General features: G+C 35.1%; 3 protein-coding genes and 1 pseudogene across 3 annotated transcripts; 1 reads left to right on the forward strand and 3 right to left on the reverse strand.

The window, feature by feature from the left end:
- Window positions 1-1,422: 1,422 nt before the first annotated feature.
- On the reverse strand, window positions 1,423-5,346 carry LOC133879818 (UDP-glucosyltransferase 74AE2-like). Its single transcript, XM_062318593.1, has 4 exons — window positions 5,241-5,346; window positions 3,256-3,505; window positions 3,084-3,174; window positions 1,423-1,833 (listed from the first exon to the last, which is right to left on the reverse strand). The coding sequence occupies exons 1-4, from the start codon at window positions 5,344-5,346 to the stop codon at window positions 1,423-1,425; spliced, it is 858 nt and encodes a 285-aa protein (XP_062174577.1).
- A 2,200-nt stretch (window positions 5,347-7,546) lies between these two features.
- LOC133880183 (UDP-glycosyltransferase 74F2-like) lies at window positions 7,547-9,228 on the reverse strand. The gene is made up of 2 exons (XM_062319080.1): window positions 8,575-9,228; window positions 7,547-8,452 (listed from the first exon to the last, which is right to left on the reverse strand). The coding sequence occupies exons 1-2, from the start codon at window positions 9,220-9,222 to the stop codon at window positions 7,730-7,732; spliced, it is 1,371 nt and encodes a 456-aa protein (XP_062175064.1). The 5' UTR covers window positions 9,223-9,228; the 3' UTR covers window positions 7,547-7,729.
- A 5,163-nt stretch (window positions 9,229-14,391) lies between these two features.
- On the forward strand, window positions 14,392-15,998 carry LOC133880214 (mogroside IE synthase-like). Its single transcript, XM_062319118.1, has 2 exons — window positions 14,392-15,072; window positions 15,194-15,998. The coding sequence occupies exons 1-2, from the start codon at window positions 14,410-14,412 to the stop codon at window positions 15,914-15,916; spliced, it is 1,386 nt and encodes a 461-aa protein (XP_062175102.1). The 5' UTR covers window positions 14,392-14,409; the 3' UTR covers window positions 15,917-15,998.
- Window positions 15,999-19,436: 3,438 nt separating this feature from the next.
- Window positions 19,437-21,085, reverse strand: LOC133879433 (mogroside IE synthase-like; annotated as a pseudogene).
- Window positions 21,086-21,708: the final 623 nt, after the last annotated feature.

A 21,708-nucleotide genomic window follows, 5' to 3' on the forward strand; every position in this document is an offset into this window, starting at 1 on the left:
TATTTATTTTTTTTGTTAATGCAGGTTAACCCACAAAGTAGTCATTGGTTAGGTGCTTTGTGTAAGAAGCTAGTGTGGGGTTGTTGACAACAGAGTGTACATGTAGATGCAGTTATTTGTGATATCTGCAAACAAAATCGCAAAATACGACTATTTTAACTAATTGCATCCGTGCGATTATTGTAGTTATCAAATGCTATTATTTACTATCTGCATATTAAGGTAATGAGCCTTTTGGGCCTATTTTTGTCTTTTTTGCCTTCTTTGGATCTTTATTATAGTCTATTTTAAACGATTTTGAAAATAATTTAAGCAGATTTTTAGTGTTTTGAACTTGTTTTAATTTTTTTAAAGCTCTAATCTTTTGAAAATATTTTAATTTCACATTACTTTTGTCTTTTTGCCCAAGTGGCACATAAGAAAGCAACACAGCCAATCAAACCAATGTAAACATAAATTTATTAATCCAAAATGATGTAATTTTGGTGAATTTATTAAATATAATATATTATATATAAATAGTATGTGGATGCAATTAATACCATTATCCGGATTTTTTTTTTTTCTTCTAAACAATTACAAACAAAAGGGAAGGGTTATATAGGGGGTTTATATCTGCCCGCATACACACCCTTTAGCTGTCGTGGTTAGGATAATGGACAGAGAATCGCAAGAATTGAAAAAATAATAATAATAATAATATTTAAAAAATAAATAAAGAATAGTACACAAAAATTATTAAAAAATAATAAAAAAATACATCTTGTAATTAAGTATTTTAGTTAATATTACTAGAAATGCTCCGACACATGTTTTACATAATCACATGTGCGAACTGCAAAGAGTCAAAAGACAATATAATTACTCTTGCCTTCGCTAGTAATTGGTCGTTTATTCTACCGACCACTGTAAACGGTCGTTTATTCACCGGCCAATAGCATCAACATTTCAGAAAACCAAATTATTTTCTAAAGCATCCTTTTACAATCTTCTAAGTAATTTCAAATGCATCCTTCCAATCTTCCAATTTCCAAGAGCACTCTTACAATTATTTTTTTTAAAACAAATTTCCAAATTTTATTGATAAGAGACCGAGAGGTCAACATTGAGGGATAATACATTCCCTATGAACAATGTCATAGATAATGAGTGAAGTTTCCTCCAACTATATATAGAATCTATGACATAAGTTATAGCCACTCGAACTAGATAATGAACTGCTGAATTTGCCGCTCTCCGCACATAAACAACATGAGAGAACAACAAAGAACATAACACCGATTGTATAACCTCAATAAAAATCCAATCTATTTAGAGGCTGGTTTTTGGAATTGCTCTCGTTAACAACCTATATATGTAGCATCACCTTCGAGAATAATGTCAAACATCCCAATTTCCTAGGAAATGGACATGAAGTTCTGACTAGGCATAAGAGTCAACCAATTTGCCTACAAATTCTTCCATGTTTTTATCAGAACTTCCACTCTCGTCAACAGCCTCTTTGGCCAACTTCCTCCATTTGAAGGTATTTTTCTTTATCTCTTTCCCTCTCTCTCCCTCCATTATTTCCCTTATGCAATGTTTTAATGCTTCTCGCTTAACTAACCCTTTCTCATCCACCGAAGGTTTCAGTGCCATCTTCCAAATATCCATAATATACTTTGCATTCGTGATCTGATCTAACCAAAGTGGGACTGCGACCATTGGCACACCAAAACTAAGGGCCTCCAAAGTAGAGTTCCACCCACAGTGTGTAACAAAGCATCCCACTGTCTCGTGAGTTAATACCTCTAGTTGAGAACACCAACGAACTACCAATCCCTTCTCACACGTCTAATCCACAAAGTTTTTGGGAAGCTTTACCTCTTCTGATGCCCTAACAGTGAGGTTTCTTCCCTTTGTATCATTTCCATGACCCTTTCAGGTTGTCCGAGGAAAGGAATCGAGCGGATTCTAGTCCTCATCCGTCCGGAAACTCCCAACCGAGGGGTTTCTTCCCTTTGTATCCTTTCCATGACCCTTTCTTGTTGTCCGAGGAAAGGAATCGGGCAGATTCTTCCCTGAGCATCCCCGCCATAACTCTCTCGAGTTGTTCGAGGAGGGGAGTCGGGTGGACGTTGATGTAGCTTGATCATTTTTGGAGAATTCGGATGAAGTGCTTTTAATCTGTTCCGGACTGCGGCTTTCTTCGTAGTAGAGTTCAATCAATTCCTGAGGACTGCCAGTTCTTCCTTTCTTTCGCGCTAGGCTGACTGAGGAATTTTTCTACCTTGATATCCCTCCCATAAGCCTTTCGGGTAGTCCGAGGAAAGGACTCGGGGAAATTCTTAACCTCAACCGAGGGATTTCTTTTATTCGGATCCTTTCCATGACCCTTTCGGGCTGTTCGAGGAAAGGATTCGTACGGATTTTCTGTGTATCCCCACCATAACTCTTTCGAGTCGTTCGAGGGGGAATCGTTCTATTTCTTATATATCCACAATTTTTTGAAATGAATTGGAAAGAGATCTTCTTTATTGATGATAAATCTTGTAGAGGAAAAACAAAAAATTACATATAATACTTCTTCAAGTGCTCAGTGTTCCATGATCTTGGGAGCATCTTTCCTGTCTCAGTCATTAGACGATAAGCTCCTTTTTGGTGGCATCCTACTACCTTATAAGGACCTTCCCATTTTGGTGTTATTTTGCCTTCCGTTGGATCTTTTGTCATTAAGCTCACTTTCCTGAGTACCCAGTCTCCGAGCTTAAACTTTTTAGGGACTACCAATTTGTTGAAGTACCGAACTGTTCGATTTTGATATGCTGCCCATGTAACTTGAGTGTCATCTCTTTTTTCCTGCAAAAGATCCAGATGTAACTTGGATTTTTTTCGTCATTGAACCCAGGATTGTAGTAAGCAACACAAAAACTCGGGGATCCCACTTCGGCTGGTATCACAGCTTCGGTCCCATAGGTGAATGAGAATAGTGTCTCGCCCATTGGAGTTCTCTTTGTAGTTCGGTATGACCAGAGCACCTCTGGAATATATTCAACCCATGCTCCTTTCTTCTTTTTTTCGAGATTTTTTTTCAATGTCCTTACCAGGGTCTTGTTTGTTGCCTCGACCTGCCCGTTTGCCTTTGGATATAGTACTGAGGCATAGTAGTTTCGGATTCGAAGTTCTGAACACCACCTTCAGAATGGTTCACAGTCAAACTGCTTCCCATTGTCTATTTCAAACGCATGAGGGATTCCGAACCGACATACCACCGACTTCCAGAGGAAGCTTGTGATGCTCGTTGTAGTTATAGCTGCTAATGCTTCTGCTTCGGCCCATTTAGTGAAATAGTCTACAACTACAACTAAGAACTTCCAACCCCCCTTCCCTACAGGCATTGGGCCGACGATGCCCACCCCCCATTTTGCGAATGGCCATGGAGAAGTGAGGAGAGTGAGCTTCTCGGGTGCTGTCTTCATAATTCTCGAGAATCTCTGGCATTTGTCACAATGCTTTACAAGAAGAGCTGAATAGTACTTTTAAAAATAACAAGAAACACTCATGAAAAATTGCACAAAAGAAATTTATAAAGGACAAGAAAGAAACAATATGTTTTATTAATTATTATTATTATTGGCATATGACTTAAGGCATTAGGGTCATATTTATATTGATTTTGGGCCATTGAACTAATGCTCAGAAATTTGTAACCATTAAATCCAAATTAATAGACACCTTAATGGCATAGTAATTTCTTTCCCTCACACGCATCTTTCTCTTTCCTTCAATTGAATCAAATTTGCAACCGTTTTTAAAATATAGATTTTTTTTTTTTAAGTAATTCTAAATGTTATATCCATGTCGCTCTTATGTTCATCTGTAAAAGCTAATAATAATTTAAAGAGACATAAAGAAAATAGGAAACATAGATTTTAGGTAGTTCGGCCTATGACCTACATCCACATGTTAAAGTCTTTTGTTGACTACATATTTCCTTAATTTATTTAATTGTATACAAGACCCTATTTATAGAGAAAAAGCTTGAATGTTACAAGTCTCTTATTCTACACTAACAACAATAAATCTAATTTATCATTTTGTAGCTCTTGTCTTTTGAATACTTGTTACTCTTCTGTCTTTAATTCTTGTAGCTCTTGTCTCAATATCATCTAATTAAATAATTATGTGGCTTTTAAAATCACCATTAGAATTGTGATTGAATTTTAATTAAATGACGATTTTAAAAGCCACATTATTACCAGAGGGACATAATGTTATAATAATTGTTATTTCGTAGACTTATATTAGAGGTTTTTGAGAATGAGTTATATTAAAAGTTGACATGTTTTGACTAAGTGGTACCTCTTTCCCTTTAATAAAAGTTAGGTCTTAAGTTTAACCCACAATGGCACAGAATAGACATCTCCTAAGGGAGCCATTCTCCCAAAGACCAAAATAAAAGTGGCCAAAACCAACATGTTTCTCCATTTTCAACCAAAACCAGGACCTATGTTACAATTTTTTTTGGCAGTCACGACAATATGCACATTTAAAAATTAGTCTGTTTTGAAGACTTGTGGCATGCTGAAGAAAAAAGGCATGACTTGCATAGAGTTTTATGACCATTTACCAAAAACTGGCTTGTAACCCATGCTAATTACGCCATTGTTTTAATTTGAACCTGGACTTTTCAAAGGTTTCTTGAAATCTACATTAATTTATAAGAGTGAAGAAAACACGAACTAACAAAGGAATTATACACAGAATATTGTGGTTAGTACATATACTGGTCACATACCACTTTGCCTCAATTAACTTTGAATTTCAAATTGGCCTTACACCCCGTTCTACTTGTTTGAACAGGCTTACTTGAGCTAGGTTTTCTATTGCCTTGGCGAGCACATGATAGGGTGATGTAATGTGTATACCTGCTTGCATCCTTTTTTTTATTCTTTTGTACCACCCCAAAACCTTGTTGCTTCGCATATGTCCTATAATGAGAAGCAAATTCATCTAAAGAGTTAAATTTCATTCCTTCCTTAGGTTCCTCCACTTTTTAACTCCATCTATGAGCTTCAAATCAAACTTGCAATTGTCATCATTATCTTCCGACTCTACATCACATACAGTTTCATTTCCAGCTATATATATATTAAAAAAAAAAAAAGAATTAAAAAAAGTGCAGGGGTAACAACTATGAATAATAACATTCACTAAATATTTGAACCAAAATTAAAGGAATAATGAAATGACTAACATACCATTTTGAGGGTCAATCTCGAGGGGCAAACCATCATCAATTGGAAGTTGTGTCAAAGGATCATCATATTCACATTCATTCCCCAAGATCGATGGTGACAAGTCCATCTATGAGTTATTGCACGAAAACATCTAATTAGTTAATATGTTAGTTGGGTTTTAAGATCTTACTGCTCTCATGATGCATTTGATTGATAAAATTCAATTTAGAATGCAGCAATAACAGATGCGGATCACTATGGTAGACTTGGACTACAGAGAGAATGTACTCTTTTGAGCAGGTCACAACTCAAGGACAACTTACATAGTTTTAGGTTAAACTCACATTTTATTTAGTTATTGGCTATGCAAATTGATATTCATTTCTCTCCCTCTCATTGATTTTGATTATCCAGGTTACAATTGCATACAAAAGCAAGGTTGAACAATTGAGGAATCAGGGATTAAATGAAGAAGAACTCGACGAGAAACTGGAACTTCTAAAAGTCAATAATTGTCAAAACATTTTAAGTTCTCTCTTTTTTCAGAAAAAAGCCATCTAGAGGGAAAGCAATTCTCACCAATCTGAAAAATTGATAGGAATCATACGCAAATTTGTCAACTGAGGAAGAGAGAAGGATGTACGATTGGAGCTTGGCTAGGAGCCAAAAAGTAGAAACATGTTTTTTGAGGTTTACAAACCCAACTGCCTAGCTACTAGTGCAGCCCCTTCAGCCATTCAAATCCAGAACACTGAAAGGAATACCCCAATTTTTACAAATTTTGACAAAAAAAAAAAAAAAAAAATACCTAAGCAAACTATAAGGGGTTTGAGGGATTAGAGATTCAGACCCACAAGATTTAGAACAATGGAACTAAGATTCTAGATAAAAAAAAATTAAAAAAAAAAAAAAAAAAAAAAAAAAAAAAAGGAGGAAAACCTTACCTCTTTTGGCTCTTCAGAGTGGTACGGTGGATGGAGATGGAGGGGTTCCATGTGGCTAGATATGGAGATGGATGCTACTGGCAGCGGTTCTTGTGGCAGTTGGTGGTGGCGATCAGTGGCATAGAGGGAGGAGGGAACGTTTTGGAGGGAAAAGCTTTTGGGAGAATATGGTAGATGTTCTGTGTTTAACTTGGTTTTGAATTTTTTTTTTTTTTTTTTTTTTTAAGGGTCTGATGTGGCGTGGTGCCACGTCAGATGAGGATGGACATGGGAGGGACGCTGGAGCGCCGGCTAGAATTACTCCTGTCTATCTGGTGTACTATAAATTTGTTTGTAGAAATTTTTTTATAACCCACGTATAAAAGGGACATGTATTCTTTAAATATGTAAAAAGCACATAATTTTTTATTAATGCTATTAAAAAAGCATGTAAGAAGCACAGGCTATTTAAATAATGTGTGCTTCTTACATGTCAATGACACATGTCAATTTTACATGTGGGTTGTAGGAAATTTCTGTTCAAAGTTAATTAAATATACTATGACCTTCGCAACTGACTGTCACTTTTTATAAAGCTCCACAAATTAACAGATGTGACATTTAGATTTATTAAATTATCATTTTGTTATAATTAAATTATTGTTTTGCTATTTTTTAAAAATAGCCCTATTACTTTTATACTAATAAAATAAAATAAAAAATCAAAATTTCATACAAATTATTTCTATACTAATTGAACTTTATTCTATGTATTTTAGTATATTTTTTTGAAAATAAATATTTTTTTTTATAAAAAAGTACTTTTAAAAGAATGACAGAAAAATAGTTTAATTAAAACAAATTAATAGTTTGATAAGTCTAAAAGTCACGCCTGTTCATTCATAAAACATTATATAAAAAATAAAAAAATAAAAAAAAAAAAAAAAAAAAAAAAAAAAAAAAAAAGCCCTTAGTTAAGGTCCAAAATATATTTAACCCTAAAAACAATGATCATAAAGTTGACAAATTGTACACGAGTTCTGTGTTTGTTGTGGCCTTCTCACATTAGTACTTTGAATTTGCAATGCTGTCTTTATCGTACGTGGACAAAATAAAGTAACTTAACAACTGCTCATTGACTATGGTTAAATCAAAAAATTGTCCACCTAACGTTCATATTCATAAAAAGATTTGACTACAAGGTTGTATTTACGAGAAATGAAGGTTTAATATTTCTCGTATATTTTTTATATATATATTTTTTAAAATTTAATTATTAAATTTGTTAAATCTATGAGTACCCACACATGAATCCTCTAAATTTAATAGTTAATCAAATTATCATTTATCCTGAATCATTTTTATCCTTATCACTTCACCAGTTTTTAGATAATTTTCAAAAGACAATACAAAAGTATGAAGATATTTTATTCTTTTCTCCAAATATCAGTTGATCGAGAACTTTCTGGAGGCTAAGAGCAAATATGCAAGTGTCAAATGCAATAATTGAACAAGAAGCAATTAAAGATAGGATTTGAACCATTCCACAGGTTATTAGGAAATAGACATGAAACTTGTGTCTAGAGCTTAGGAGTGAACCAATTTGGCTACAAATTCTTCAATGTTTTTATCAGAACTTCCACCTTCGTCAACAGCTTCTTTGGCCAATTTCCTCCATTTTAAGGCATTTTTCCTTATCTCTTTCCCTCTCTCTCCCTCCATTATTTCCTTGATGCAATGTTCCGCTGCTTCTCGACTGACTAACCCTTTCTCATCAACCGGAGCTTTCAATCCCATCTTCCAAAAATCCATAATATACTTTGCATTCGTGGGTTGGTCTGTCCATTGTGGCACTGCAACCATCGGAACACCGCAGCTGAGAGCCTCCAGAGTAGAGTTCCACCCACAATGTGTCACAAAGCATCCCACTGACTCGTGAGTTAAGACCTCTAGCTGAGGACACCAACGGACCACCAATCCCTTCTCTGACGTCTCCTCCACGAAGTTTTTCGGGAGCTTTGCCTCTTCCGATGCCCTGACAACCCACAAGAAGTAACTGTTGCTCATTCTCAATCCCCAAGCTAGTTCAGCCATTTGCTCAACTTCAAGAGCAGCCATACTCCCGAATGAAACGTAAACGACTGACCCATTCGGACGATCATTTAACCATTTCATGCAAGTATCGGTGTTTGGCTTGAAGATGCTCAATCCATACTCTTTGTCATCTTCAATTCGATTGTCTAAGAACATAGATGGTATAGTTGGTCCTATTGTCCTCAATGGCAGTATCTTTGCCATCCAGTCCACCACCTACAAAATAGTTTATCAACAATATTCAATTGTTAGAAGCATAAAATCACATGGAATCCAAATTAGCAAAATTTCACTTATAACTCTTGATCTTTCATAAAGAGCTGACTAGAAGACCTTACCTCTTGCTCCAACTCATAAAAAGTGTTAACAAGGACCCAGTCAGCTTTATCAATGTTGGAGAATTGACCCACAAGCATGTCATAGTAAACCGGGTAGGATCCGAAATCAGAAATGAAGGACGGCAAATCCTGAGGTTGGAGTGGCGGCGACCCAGGAAGCAAAATTTCAGTCTCTGAAAGAGGGAGTTTGAGTGCTCCTTTGTGGACATGGTAGTATATATTATCAACAGCACAAGATTGAGTAAGAAACACAGCCCCGAGCAAGCCAAAACTTTTGGCTATGTCTAGAGCCCAAGGCAATAAAGAGTCATAAACAACACAATCAACCGGGCTGCTTGAGCTTGAAAGTTTCTCAATGAGCTGAGTCAGAGTTTGCGACCCGACTCGCCGGAAGCTCTCCTCGTAGGCATAGATGCTCTCCGCTTGCGCTAACCCGCCTTCATCATAGCCATCGGAGATTGTCTCGAGCGCAATAGAGCTTGCTTCTTTATGCATGGTCTTGGAGATGAAGTTGGTAATAACAAATGTAACTTTTACTCCTTTGTGCTGCAAACGCTTGCAGAATTCCATCATAGGATTAATGTGGCCTTGGGCTGGATAGGTTAAGACCAAACAATGAGCTCTGTGCCCATTCTTTTCCATCTCCATATGTTCCTGCTTTTACAACTTGGAGATCTCTCTTTCTCTCTGAGCACTTATATGGTGATCAATGCGAACATGAAGTGCACAACTTGTACACGAAATACTGTGGCACGTTGTACGTGTACTTATCAAATAAGTAATCTGAATCTGCGAGACTGCAATTTTGTCTTGGAAAAGGTTGCTGTTGTGCAAGTACCAGCCTCCTTTTGTCTTGATTATAATTTGCTTTAAAAGAAGTCATTTCAAGTCCTTTCCATTTTCGATACTTACACTGCCGTGACACCGCTTCAGTAAAAATACATATGTAAAGTAATAGAGATATGATTATGTACTATAGTTGTGTAATTGTGTAAGAATCAAGAGACATTGATGGATTTTACATGGTAGATCCTACCATATGCGTTTCATGTGACACTCTATTCATATTTATTGTTTCTTGCATAACAATTGTGTAACTGTTGTGCAAGAGATATTTTTGAAAGTAATAAAAAAATCAAAAAAATATGTAAAGAGTGTGACATGAGAGCATAACTCGGTCTACCCTTTGGTTCACTTTATATAAATTACATGGTCTTGAGTTGATTAGATGCTTGTGTAAAGCAAGTATCGTTGATTTAGTGGTTGATCGGGCCTTTGATCACGTTGAAGTATTGTAGGGGATTTCTTTGATAGACGATCTTTTTCTTCTTTAGGAGAGTGAATTAATTTGAGGTCTCATAATCATGAGGATTTATTGCTTCTTTGGCGATGTGTGTGGCTCAAGTCCTGCATAATGGGCTTGCGAGCTCTTATTTATGTGACCCAAAATTATGCTTGGACGGTATAGATATTGGGTTGGCTATTTATCGGGCCAGTGTAGAATTATGTAAGCCTCTATTCCAATAGTCCTTCATTCTATTGACTACTTGTGTATGCTAATGAAAATTAAGTTGAAGATAACAACCTCTTATGTTGTCTATATTTAGCTAATATGATAAAAAATTGTATTGAACTATCTTTGTATTTAAAACACAGTTTGTATTTTGACTAGTTAATTTTAGGGATAATTGAATCGTTGGTCCCTGTGGTATGCCATAATTATCTTTCACTCCCTATGGTTTAAAAAGTGCATAGGAGGTCCCTGTGATATGCAATAATTACAAATCGATCTCTACAGTCAAATTCCGTTAAAAATTTTAACAAATTCCGTCAAATGCCACGTCAGCGCCATGTGTCGCCATCTTATTGGCAGCACGTGGCGCTAACACGTCCATCTTAATAAAATAATATAAATTTATTAAAAAATAAATAAAAATACTTATTTTTTTAAAAAAAAAATTCAAAAAAAAAAAAACAAAAACATAAACAAAAAAAGGAAAAAGGTGGCAAGGGAGTGGCCTTCGGGTCACCCCTAGTAGATCTAGGGGTGGCGCGCAACCACCCCCATTGGCTGGGGGTGGCCCGGCCACCCCTTGCCTGCCAGTTTTTTTTTTTCTTCTTCTTTTTTTTGTTTTTTTTTTAAAAATAAATTTATATTTTTTATGAAGATGGACACGTGTTGCCATTTTATTGGCGACACGTGGCGCTAACATGTAGGGCTAACATATTCCGTCAAACTTGTGGACAGAAAATCGACCCAGGGAGTAAAATGTAATTATTGCATATTACAAGGACCTCACATGCACTTTTTAAACTATAGGGAGTGAAAAATAATTATGACATACCATAGAGACTAACTGTACAATTATTCATTATTTTTAAGCAAGCATTTCTAACTCTTTTCTCTTGGTGATTTAAGGAAATAATAAAAAATAATAATAATAATAACGATGAAAGATAATATTTTTTTAAAAAAAAAATTGAAAAAATAATAGGTAAAATAATAATAATAAAAATTAATCAACTAAAATACATAATTAGCATCGTCGTCAAGTCCAATCAGACACTACAGAAATTTTCGATAGTGTACGATCAGAACTCACGGGAATGTTTCAGCTTTGTGAGAAAAGAGCTCATGCATAGTCAATGGCAGAGCCACGTTAGCATCATTGGGGCCGTGGCCCCACAAGTCCTTTAGAAGAAAAAAAAAAATCTTAATGGGAATTTTGAAGAATCATCTTCTTTGATGTGATCGAGTTATATTACTTAGAAAATAATATAAGATAAATGAGTAATGATACATGGGACATCTTGCCGTCCTTCAGCAGCCTCTTTGTATTAAAAAAATATATTTTAATGTAAAAATGTCTTTTGATATAATATTAAAGGACATTTTGTATTAAAACACCATTATTTTAATTAAAAGGGGCTGGTGGGGACGGTAAGACGTCCCCCATGTATTATTACTCAAGATAAATATAAAATTAGTTTTTAAAAATTTTTCAAGAGATATAAGTATAAAAAAAAAAGTTGGAAAGTAATGTAAGATGCTATATTTTTATTCCACAATGATGATGCAATAATCTCAACCAACCCATGAATATATATTTTTTTGATTAAGAATTATCTAATGATTAATTTATTATATGATTTATTCAATGATTATTTCCATTTAAACTATTATAAATATGATTGTTTCTATTCTATGATTGTTCATTTGTAGTTTATAAACCATAATTATCTCTTATGGGTTTGTAATATTTTAAGTTCATGAATTATATTGAAATTAAAAACTATCTATTTGAAAAGAAAAGAAGTTGACATTTCAGAAAATAATAAATCGTTGAATTTTAATAATGAATCGTCAAATCTCAAAGAGCATCCTCTTAAATCTCTAAGAATTAATTGGCCTTGTTTGATAACCTACATAACATTACACAATAGTGGCAGGCACTATTCACAATTTTTTATTTTATTTTTACATTTTTCAATAACAATCAACATCAAAACATTCTCACTTTTTATATCACATCAATAATTTTTTATTACTATTCAAATAAAAAAATTCACTACAATACAAATTTTTTCACTTTTTTATACAAATTATTTTTATTTTATATCACATCATCACTTTTTACTAATTCCAAAACTAACAACCCACTACAATACAAAATTGTGAATAGTACTAGCCACTATTGTGTAATGTTATGTAGGTTATCAAACAAGGTCAATGTTAAAGAACATCCTTCTAAAATTCTAATTGTGGAATCTCAAAGGTTAAAGTTCATGAACATTCATTTTTTTTTAAAAAAATTGTGTTCATCATACTTTTAATTGGCCCTTATAACAATAAATTTAAGGGTTAAACACCTTTTCAGTCCCTGAGTTTTAGAAACTTTATTTTTTAGTCCATGAGTTTTAATTTGCATCACAGATGATATCTCAGTTTTGAGAAATGACTGAATAAGTACCTCGGTTAACTTCTCCGTCTAAAAACTAACAGACCGCCACGTGTCAACCTCAGAGGTTGACACGTGGCACTATATAAAAAAAATTAAAAATTAAAAATCTTTAAAAATGAATTAAAAAAAATTTGAAAAAAAAAAGGGGTGGCTTCCACCCCCCTTGGCAAACATGGGGGTGGCCGAACCACCCCATGGGGGGTGTTTCTACCACCCCTTGACAAATAAAAAAAAAAAAAAAATTGAGATCGGTTTTGGCCCTTGGGGGTGGCCGAATGAGGTGGTTCAGCCACCCCATACTGGCCAAGGGGGTGGCTCAGCCACCCCATGATTTTTTTTTGTTTTTTCAATTTTTTTTTTTAATTCATTTTTAAAGATTTTTAATTTTTAATTTTTTTATTTAGTGCCACGTGTCAACCTTTGAGGTTGACAAGTGGTGGTCCGTTAGGTTTTTGGACGGAGAAGTTAACCGAGGTACTTATTCGGTCATTTCTCAAAACTGAGGTATCATCTGTGAAGCAAATTGAAACTCAGGGACTAAAAAATAAAGTTTCCAAAATTCAGGGACTAGAAGAGTACTTAACCCTAAATTTAAATATAACTTAGCTTTCTTAACTAACAACCGCTTTTTATAAACCACAATGAGATGGTAAATGACATACTTTGGCCCTTCAAACTGTTAATCTGTTGCAATTTAGCTCATTCCATGAATCTTGACCGTTATGTTGAATGCAAAATCAAATTTTATCAAAATATTTCAAAAATACCCTTATTTGATCATTAAGAAACAAAAATTACCCTGTCTTTTTCTACTAATTAATAAATAAAAATGATAATTTTGATTTTTCAATAGTCAAAATAAGGGTATTGTCGCAATATTTTGGTCAGATTTAATTTTTCACTCAACATAACGGTCAGGACTGATAAAAAGGGTTAAATAATAATAGTGACAGTTTGAATGATAAAATCATCACAAAGAACTCCTGTTGGGGATAAAACCCCACTATGATCTCACTCTCTCACTCAACATCTATCTCACCCCATCAAGGGTCGATAGGCACTCACCATGCCATGAAAGTAGACAATACGGTTGAGGTTATTTCTAAACCACCCCATGTTTCACAACGTAGAACAACCGCAGTAATTTACCTACCAGATTAACCTTACAAAAGGGGGACGATGCATCAGGTAAAGGATGAAAATTTTCTCTCAATAACCCTTGCTTATTGCTATATTTTAATTCTCAAAATACATGTCAAAACTTCAAGCATATAAGTGAGACTCAGCCGACACTCCCGACAAACTTCTTTGCTTACGTACATTTATTATTTTACAGCAATGGAATTAAGCATCACTAAAGGCGTACGTCATGCATGAGCATGAATCAAGTCAAATCACGTGGCCCTCCCGGCCTCCAGTTTTGCTTCTTCTACACGAATTGGTTTAGTTTCTCTTACTAGCCGACGAGCCCTATATTTTCCACATGTTACCATAAAGACATCATTGAATCGGAGTGAGAAATTAAGAAAGCATCACCAAAGATGTGCGTCATGCATGCGCAGGATTGCATTTTTATGTATGAACAGATGCAGTGTAACGTGAATGGGTTGATTTCAAGTCAAATCACCTGGCCCTCCAGTTTTACTTCTTCTACCGAATTGGTTTACTTTCTCTGACTAGCCGACGAGCCCTATATTTTGCACATGTTTTCATTGCAAATTAAAATTACTTTAGTAATTGACAAGACCCCAACAAACACAGAATTCGTGTTCAATTTGTGCACTTCATGTTCATTTTAATATTAACATGTCCATGCATGTGCTTCAATTTATACACCATATTAATATACCTGAGAGATATATGTCTCAAATCTATGCAAGCAGAAATGGAGAAAGAAAGGAATGCCTACAGAGCACATTGTTTGGTCCTAACCTTTCCAAGCCAAGGCCACATTAATCCTATGCTCGAATTCTCTAAGCGTCTGGAGCACAAAGGACTAAAAGTTACACTCGTTACCACAAACTTCATCTCCAAAACCATATATAAAGAAGCCACTTCCATTGCTCTCGAGACCATCTCTGACGGCTATGATGAAGGCGGGAGAGCACAAGCAGAAAGCATCCAAGCCTATTTGGAGCGCTTTCGGCGAGTCGGGTCGCAAACTCTGGCTGAGCTGCTTGAAAAGCTTTCTAGCTCAGGCTGTCCTGTCGATTGTGTTGTTTATGATGCTTTCTTGCCTTGGGCTCTAGGCGTAGCTAAAAAGTTTGGATTAGTCGGGGCTACATTTTTCACTCAATCTTGTGCTATTGGTAATATATACTACCATGTCCACAAGGGAGTGCTGAAAGTCCCTCTTTCAGAGACTGAAATTTTGCTTCCTGGGTCGCCACCACTCGAACCTCAGGATATGCCGTCCTTCATTTATCGTTTTGGCATATCCTACCCGGCTTTCTTTGACATGGTTGTGAGTCAATTCTCCAACATTGATCACGCTGATTGGATCCTTTGCAACACGTTTTATGAGTTGGAGCAAGAGGTAAGCACACTATAAATTTCGTCCATTTTTTTTTTTAATTTGTTTTGGGGGAATTAAGAGAGGATTTATATTGAATAGCTAAAATGATCTTTGTTTGACTTGGAGTAACAATTGATTGTAGGTGGTGGATTGGATGACAAAGATATGGCCATTGAGAACAATAGGACCGACTATACCATCAATGTTCCTAGACAAGCGACTCGAAGGTGACAAAAACTATGGTTTCAGCATCTTCAAACCAAACACCGATGCATGCATGAAATGGTTAGATGATCAACCAAAGGGGTCGGTTGTTTATGTTTCGTTTGGGAGTGTGGCTGCTCTTGAAGTTGAGCAAATGGAAGAAATAGCTTGGGGATTAAGGATGAGCAACCGATGCTTCTTGTGGGTTGTCCGGGCCTCAGAAGAGGCAAAGCTCCCCAAAAACTTTGTGGAGGAGACGTGTGAGAAGGGATTGGTGGTTCGTTGGTGTCCTCAATTGGAGGTCTTAGCTCACGAGGCAGTAGGGTGCTTTGTGACACATTGTGGGTGGAATTCTACTTTGGAAGCCCTCAGCTTGAGTGTGCCGATGGTCGCAATCCCACAATACTCAGACCAGAGCACCAATGCAAAGTATATTATGGATGTTTGGAAGATGGGGCTAAAAGCTCCGGCTGATGAGAAAGGGTTAGTCAGTCGAGAAGCAGCAGAACATTGCATCAGGGAAATAATGGAGGGGGAGAGAGGGAATGAGATAAAGAAAAATGCCTTAAAATTGAGAAAATTGGCCAAAGAGGCTGTAGACGATGGTGGAAGTTCTGATAAGAACATTGAAGAATTTGTAGCCAAATTGGTTCACTCCTAAGCTCTAGACAAAAGTTCATGTCCTCCTAATTTCGGCTTCTGAAAAATGTCGTTTATGTAATAACTATGGAATTATCATATATAGTTCTGTACCCTTACATGAAATTAACCCTTAATGCTCCGTTTGTTTCGACGTAAAATGATTTCTGAAAAATAGTTTCAATATTTTTCGGTGTTTAATAGGGGTCAAAATAATGGTCAACCGGAAAATCATTTCCGTTTGACCAAAAATACTTAATAAATTTCGGAAAATGATTTACACTTTTTAAAAGCGTAAATCATTTTCCGTAGATGGTAGATGCAGTCGATTCTCTTTTAAACAACGCAGTCAACCTTTACGTTCAAGCAGTTGACTATTGCCGAATTTCGACAAGTCAAATTTCGACTCCAGTCGGTGCTGAAATTTGACAAATTAAGCCGGAATTCGACGACGTCCGGTAGATGTCGCCGGATTTCGGGGATACCATGCCAGATTCCGGCCTGGGAATCTGGCCAGAGCGGCAGGATCCCCGGCATCTGGCCGAATCCGGCTGTTCTGGCCGAATCTCCGGCCAGCTGGCCGGAAACTGGCCAGGACGGCCGGCTTCCTGTCAACTGGCCGGGATCCAGCCGTTTTGTGCCGGATTCCGACAACTTTTGCCGGAATTTGTATATGTCAAATAGAAAAAAAAATAATAATAATAAAAAAATATTTTTATATTAATATTTTTTTTTTGTGAATAAAATTTAATTTTTTTAAATTAATATAATTAAATTAAAATATAAAAAATATTTGTAATTTTCCGAATGCGCCAAACACTGAAAAATGATTTCGACGGAAAATATTTTTTTGAAAAATGACTTCCCTGAAACTATTTTACGACGGAAACCATTTTACACCGAAACAAACGGAGCATTAATGTATCTATCTTTTAATTTTTTTTTATAATTTCAACCCTCCATTAATATTTTTCATTAAATCCAAATAGAGGAATGTCAAAATTCCTAAAATACTTCTCTTTTTCTTGGGGGGGGGGGAAAAAAAAAAGAAGAGAAAAACAATAGCTAGGATTTAAGCGTTTGTCGAGATTTTACGGAACATACAAATATACACATGCTTGAATCTTTGAAAAAAAAACAATATATATATATATATATATATATATATATATATATATATATATATATATATATATAATCTTCAACTTCAACTCTTAAAGATTTAAGAAAACGATCTTTGAAATTTAACATTTCATCATTAAAATTTAACGATGTATTACTTTTTGGAATGTTAACTTATTTTCTTTTGAGTAGATAGTTTTTAATTTCGACATTATTCATGAATAGAATTAAACTAACATATATATATATATATATGTGTGTGTGTGTGTTAACTTTTATCTTTATACATATATCTTTTGAAATTTCCTACAAACAAATTTTATATGAATCTTATAATATATCTCTAAATAGCAAATAGTGTTTGATGCAGCCAAAACAATATATCGTATAATCGTTTTTGTCTTACTCACTAGAAAAAAGAAGATGCTTCACCAATAGCTCCATAAAATGCTTTAGAGTGATTAAAAAAAAAAAAAAAATACTAATTCTCATATGACCAAACAAGCCTGTCTTATTATTATTATTTTTTTAAAAAAAAATAATAATAATAACAAGTATGTAGGAGCCATTTTCGAGCATTAATTCCCTTATTAATAATATTTTTTTAAAAGGCTTGTGGAGGCCATAGCTCCCACTGGCCTTAATGTGGCTATGCCACTGACCAAAACGATGCCATGTATACAATTATTCATGCCCAATCTATTAAAAAAATAAAACCAAAAAAGAATAATAACAAAATAAAAAGTAAAACACCTTGCAAGTTTCATTAAGAGACCAGCTCCTCTTTCTAACTAAAACTTTTTAGTGGAAAAAAAAATAAAAATAAAAACCATGCCAAGCCGATCAAGTATTCAATAAAGGTTCGGCTATGAACCCTTGTCGAGTTTGAGATCAAGCTTGACCTCACCTAAAGGTTTAAACATAAAAGTTTTATGAACTTGAATATACTAAAGTCGAGTTGATGAATAAAATCATAATAATATAAAAATATGAAAGCAATAGCGGAAATAAAATCAAGACGAGATTTTATGTTGTTCGTTTTATGACTTATATCTACAGAATAAAGCGCAAAAGACTACATTATGCTCTTATTTCTTAATTGTTTTATAATTAATACAGAATACTCTTATTTATAGAAGAATTAAGATAAATAAGAATAGTAATCAAATCTAATTAATTTAATTACCATCAAACATAATTATAATCAACCTTATAAAAAGGAAGTAACGTACAATATCAATATAATATTTTTCCTTTCAATATAGGAAATATATTCTCTAACAATTGAATCTGAAAATTCAATACCTAATTTGACTCAATTCGATTTCAGCCCTTATGAAAGTCTTTTGAAAATAAGTTCTTTTAAAGAGTAATGCTACATACACTTTCATTCCTACTCGGGCTACTCCTGCCTTCATATTTTTTGACGTGATTTTTAAAATTACTATTAAATTTGAAATTGAACACTAATAAATTTTGATTTAATAATGATTTTAAAAATCACATTAAACTAATTTTATTTCTTCATTCTGCATCATAGTACTCATCTTGAGATTCTCTACAAAGTAGTATTTTTTTTTTTTTGAAACAAATTTCAAATTTTATTGATATGAGACCAAAATGTCAACATTGAGGGACAATACATTCCCTATGAACAATGTCATAGATAATGGGTGGAATTTCCTCCAACCATATTGATTATTGAATCTATGACATGAGTTACAGCTGCTCGAGCTAGATAATGAGTTGTTGAATTTGCCTCGCTCCACACATAAACAACATGAGAGGTTCGCAAAGAACATAACGCCAATCGTATACCCTCGATAAAATGCTCAAATCTATTTAGAGGTTGGTTTTCGAAATTGATCTCATTGACAACCTTACCTGCATATATAGCATCACCTTCAAAAATAATGTCAAACATCCAAATTTCCTTATCAAATATAATTGCATGAAGAGCTGCCCACGCTTCGGCCACTGTAGGATCAATGCAAGTAGAGTTTCAAACAAATCCATTTTTGGAAGAAGAAGAAAAATGCAGTTTGTGACCAGTGAGTTACTATTTATCCGCTAAAACGACACTTTTTTAACTATCACTTTATTTCGCATGACAAATATATTTTTGATGCAGTTGGGAAACCACCTGTGTTTTTTTCTCTCCTCTTCCGCTATATTGTTTTTCAATTCCATAAAGCGAAGACTGAAGAGTGCTGCAATGTTCATTCATAATTTTGTGGACTTTTGAGCCTATTCCTCTCATTCATTGAAGAATAATCCTCTTCACAGGATTTTGGAGAATTTCCAAACGAAATACTAAAAGTTAGATGCTATTTTCATCTTTTTATATATCCAAATACCAGTTGGAAGCTATCGGAAAGCAAATATACATATGTCAAATGTTATTATTGAAAAGCAACACAAGGGCAAGCCAAAATTATTATATAACCATTTAGATTAGACCAAGCTAGGAACAACCTCACTTAGGACTTAGGAATGAACCAATTTGGCTACAAATTCTTCAATGTTTTTATCAGAACTTCCGCCCTCGTCAACAGCCTCTTTGGCCAATTTCCTCCATTTTAAGGCATTTTTCTTTATCTCTTCCCCTCTCTCTCCCTCCATTATTTCCCTAATGCAATGTTCTGCTATTTCTCGCTGGACCAACACTTTCTCATCAACCGGAGCTTTCAATCCCATCTTCCAAACATCCATAGTATACTTTGCATTTGTGCTCTGGTCTAACCAATATGGTATTGCAACCATCGGCACACCGGAGCTAAGGGCCTCCAAAGTAGAATTCCACCCACAATGCGTCACAAAGCATCCCACTGCCTCGTGAGCTAACACCTTCAGCTAAGGACACCAAGGAACCACCAATTCCTTCTCAGACGCCTCCTCCACAAAGTTTTTGGGGAGCTTTGCCTCTTTTGATGCCCTAACAACCCACAAGAAGCATCTGTTGCTCATTCTCAATCCCCAAGCTATTTCTTCCATTTGTTCAACTTGAAAATCTACAAAACTCCCGAACGAATTGAAACATATACGACTGACCCTTTTGGACAACCATTTAACCATTTCATACAAGCATCGGTTTCCGGTTTGAAGATGCTCAAACCATAGTCTTTGTCATCTTCAAGTCGCTTGTCTAAGAACATAGACGGTATGGTTGGTCCTATTGTCCCCAATGGAAAGATCTTTGCCATCCAATCCACCACCTACGAAATAATTTATCAACAATATATCAACTGTTACAAGCATATATAAACTCATCAAACAATATCATTCAGATTTTCAACCAGAAAAAACAGTTGAGGAAATTAATAGTCACAAGCCCTTACCTCTTCCTCCAACTCATAAAATGTGTTGACAAGGAGCCAGTCAGCTTTATCGACGTTGGAGAATTGACCCACAAGCATGTCAAAGTAAGCCGGGTAGGATCCAAGATCATAAATGAAGGACGGCATATCCTGAGGTTGGAGAGGTGGCGATCCAGGAAGAAAAATTTCAGTCTCTGAAAGAGGGAGTTTAAGTACTCCTTTGTAGACATGGTAATATATATTATCAACAGCACAAGATTGGGTGAAAAGCATTGCCCCCACCAACCCAAACTTTTTGGCTATGTCTAGAGCCCAAGGCAAGAACGGATCATAAACAACACAATCATCAGGACAGCCTGAGTTAGAAAGTTTCTCGATGAGCTCGGTCAAAGTTTGTGACCCAACTCTCCGAAAGCGCTCCAAATATGCGTGGATGCTCTCTGCTTCCGCCACCCCACCCTCATCATAGCCGTCGGAGATTGTCTCGAGCGCAAGAGAGTTGGCTTCTTTATCCATGGTATGGGAGATGGATTTGGTAATAACCAGTCTAACTTTCACTCCTTTGTGCTCCAAACGCTTGGAGAACTCCATCATAGGATTGATGTGGCCTTGGCCTGGATAGGCTAAGACCAAACAATGAGCTCTTTACACATTCCCTTCCCCCTCCATTCTTTCGAGATCTCTCTCTCTCTCTCTCTCTCGTTACTGCACTATCGTGAGGTTTTTTATAAAGGGAATGAGAGAGATCACCAAAATAATTTTAAAATGTAGACGACAGAAAAAACTACTGCTGCTGACAATTATGCATGTTCCAGCTACAATATTGTTGATTATAGTGCGCCAATCAAATCAATCAACTTTATAAAATCCTCAGCCAATCAATACACATGGCCGCTTTGAAGTTTGCCCTCTCACTCTCTCCATTGCGATAGGAAGAAGATGGTTGAAATATATAAAGAATATAGGAAAAAATATGAAGGTTCGATTATAACGATGATATCTTTATAATATATTTTTTCTCATTTTTAAGTGCTAAGGAATTTGGCAAAATAATTTTCAAGATACAATGAAGCCCAAAGTATTACTCTATAATATATAGTACTTTTGAGAATAACAAGAAACACTCATAAAAAATTGCACAAAAAAAATTTATAGGAGACAAGAAAGAAGCAATATGTTTTATTAATTATTATTATTATTATTATTATTATTTTGCATATGATTTAAGGATTAAGGGTCATATTTATAATGATTTTGGACCATTGAACTAATGGTCACAAATTTGTAACCATTAAATCCAAATTAATAGACTCCTAATTAATAGCATAGTAATTTCTTTTGTAACTACCAAATCTTTAAATAAAATTATTTGAAA

Source organism: Alnus glutinosa, chromosome 10, assembly GCF_958979055.1.
Source record: "Alnus glutinosa chromosome 10, dhAlnGlut1.1, whole genome shotgun sequence".
Taxonomy (NCBI): domain Eukaryota; kingdom Viridiplantae; phylum Streptophyta; class Magnoliopsida; order Fagales; family Betulaceae; genus Alnus; species Alnus glutinosa.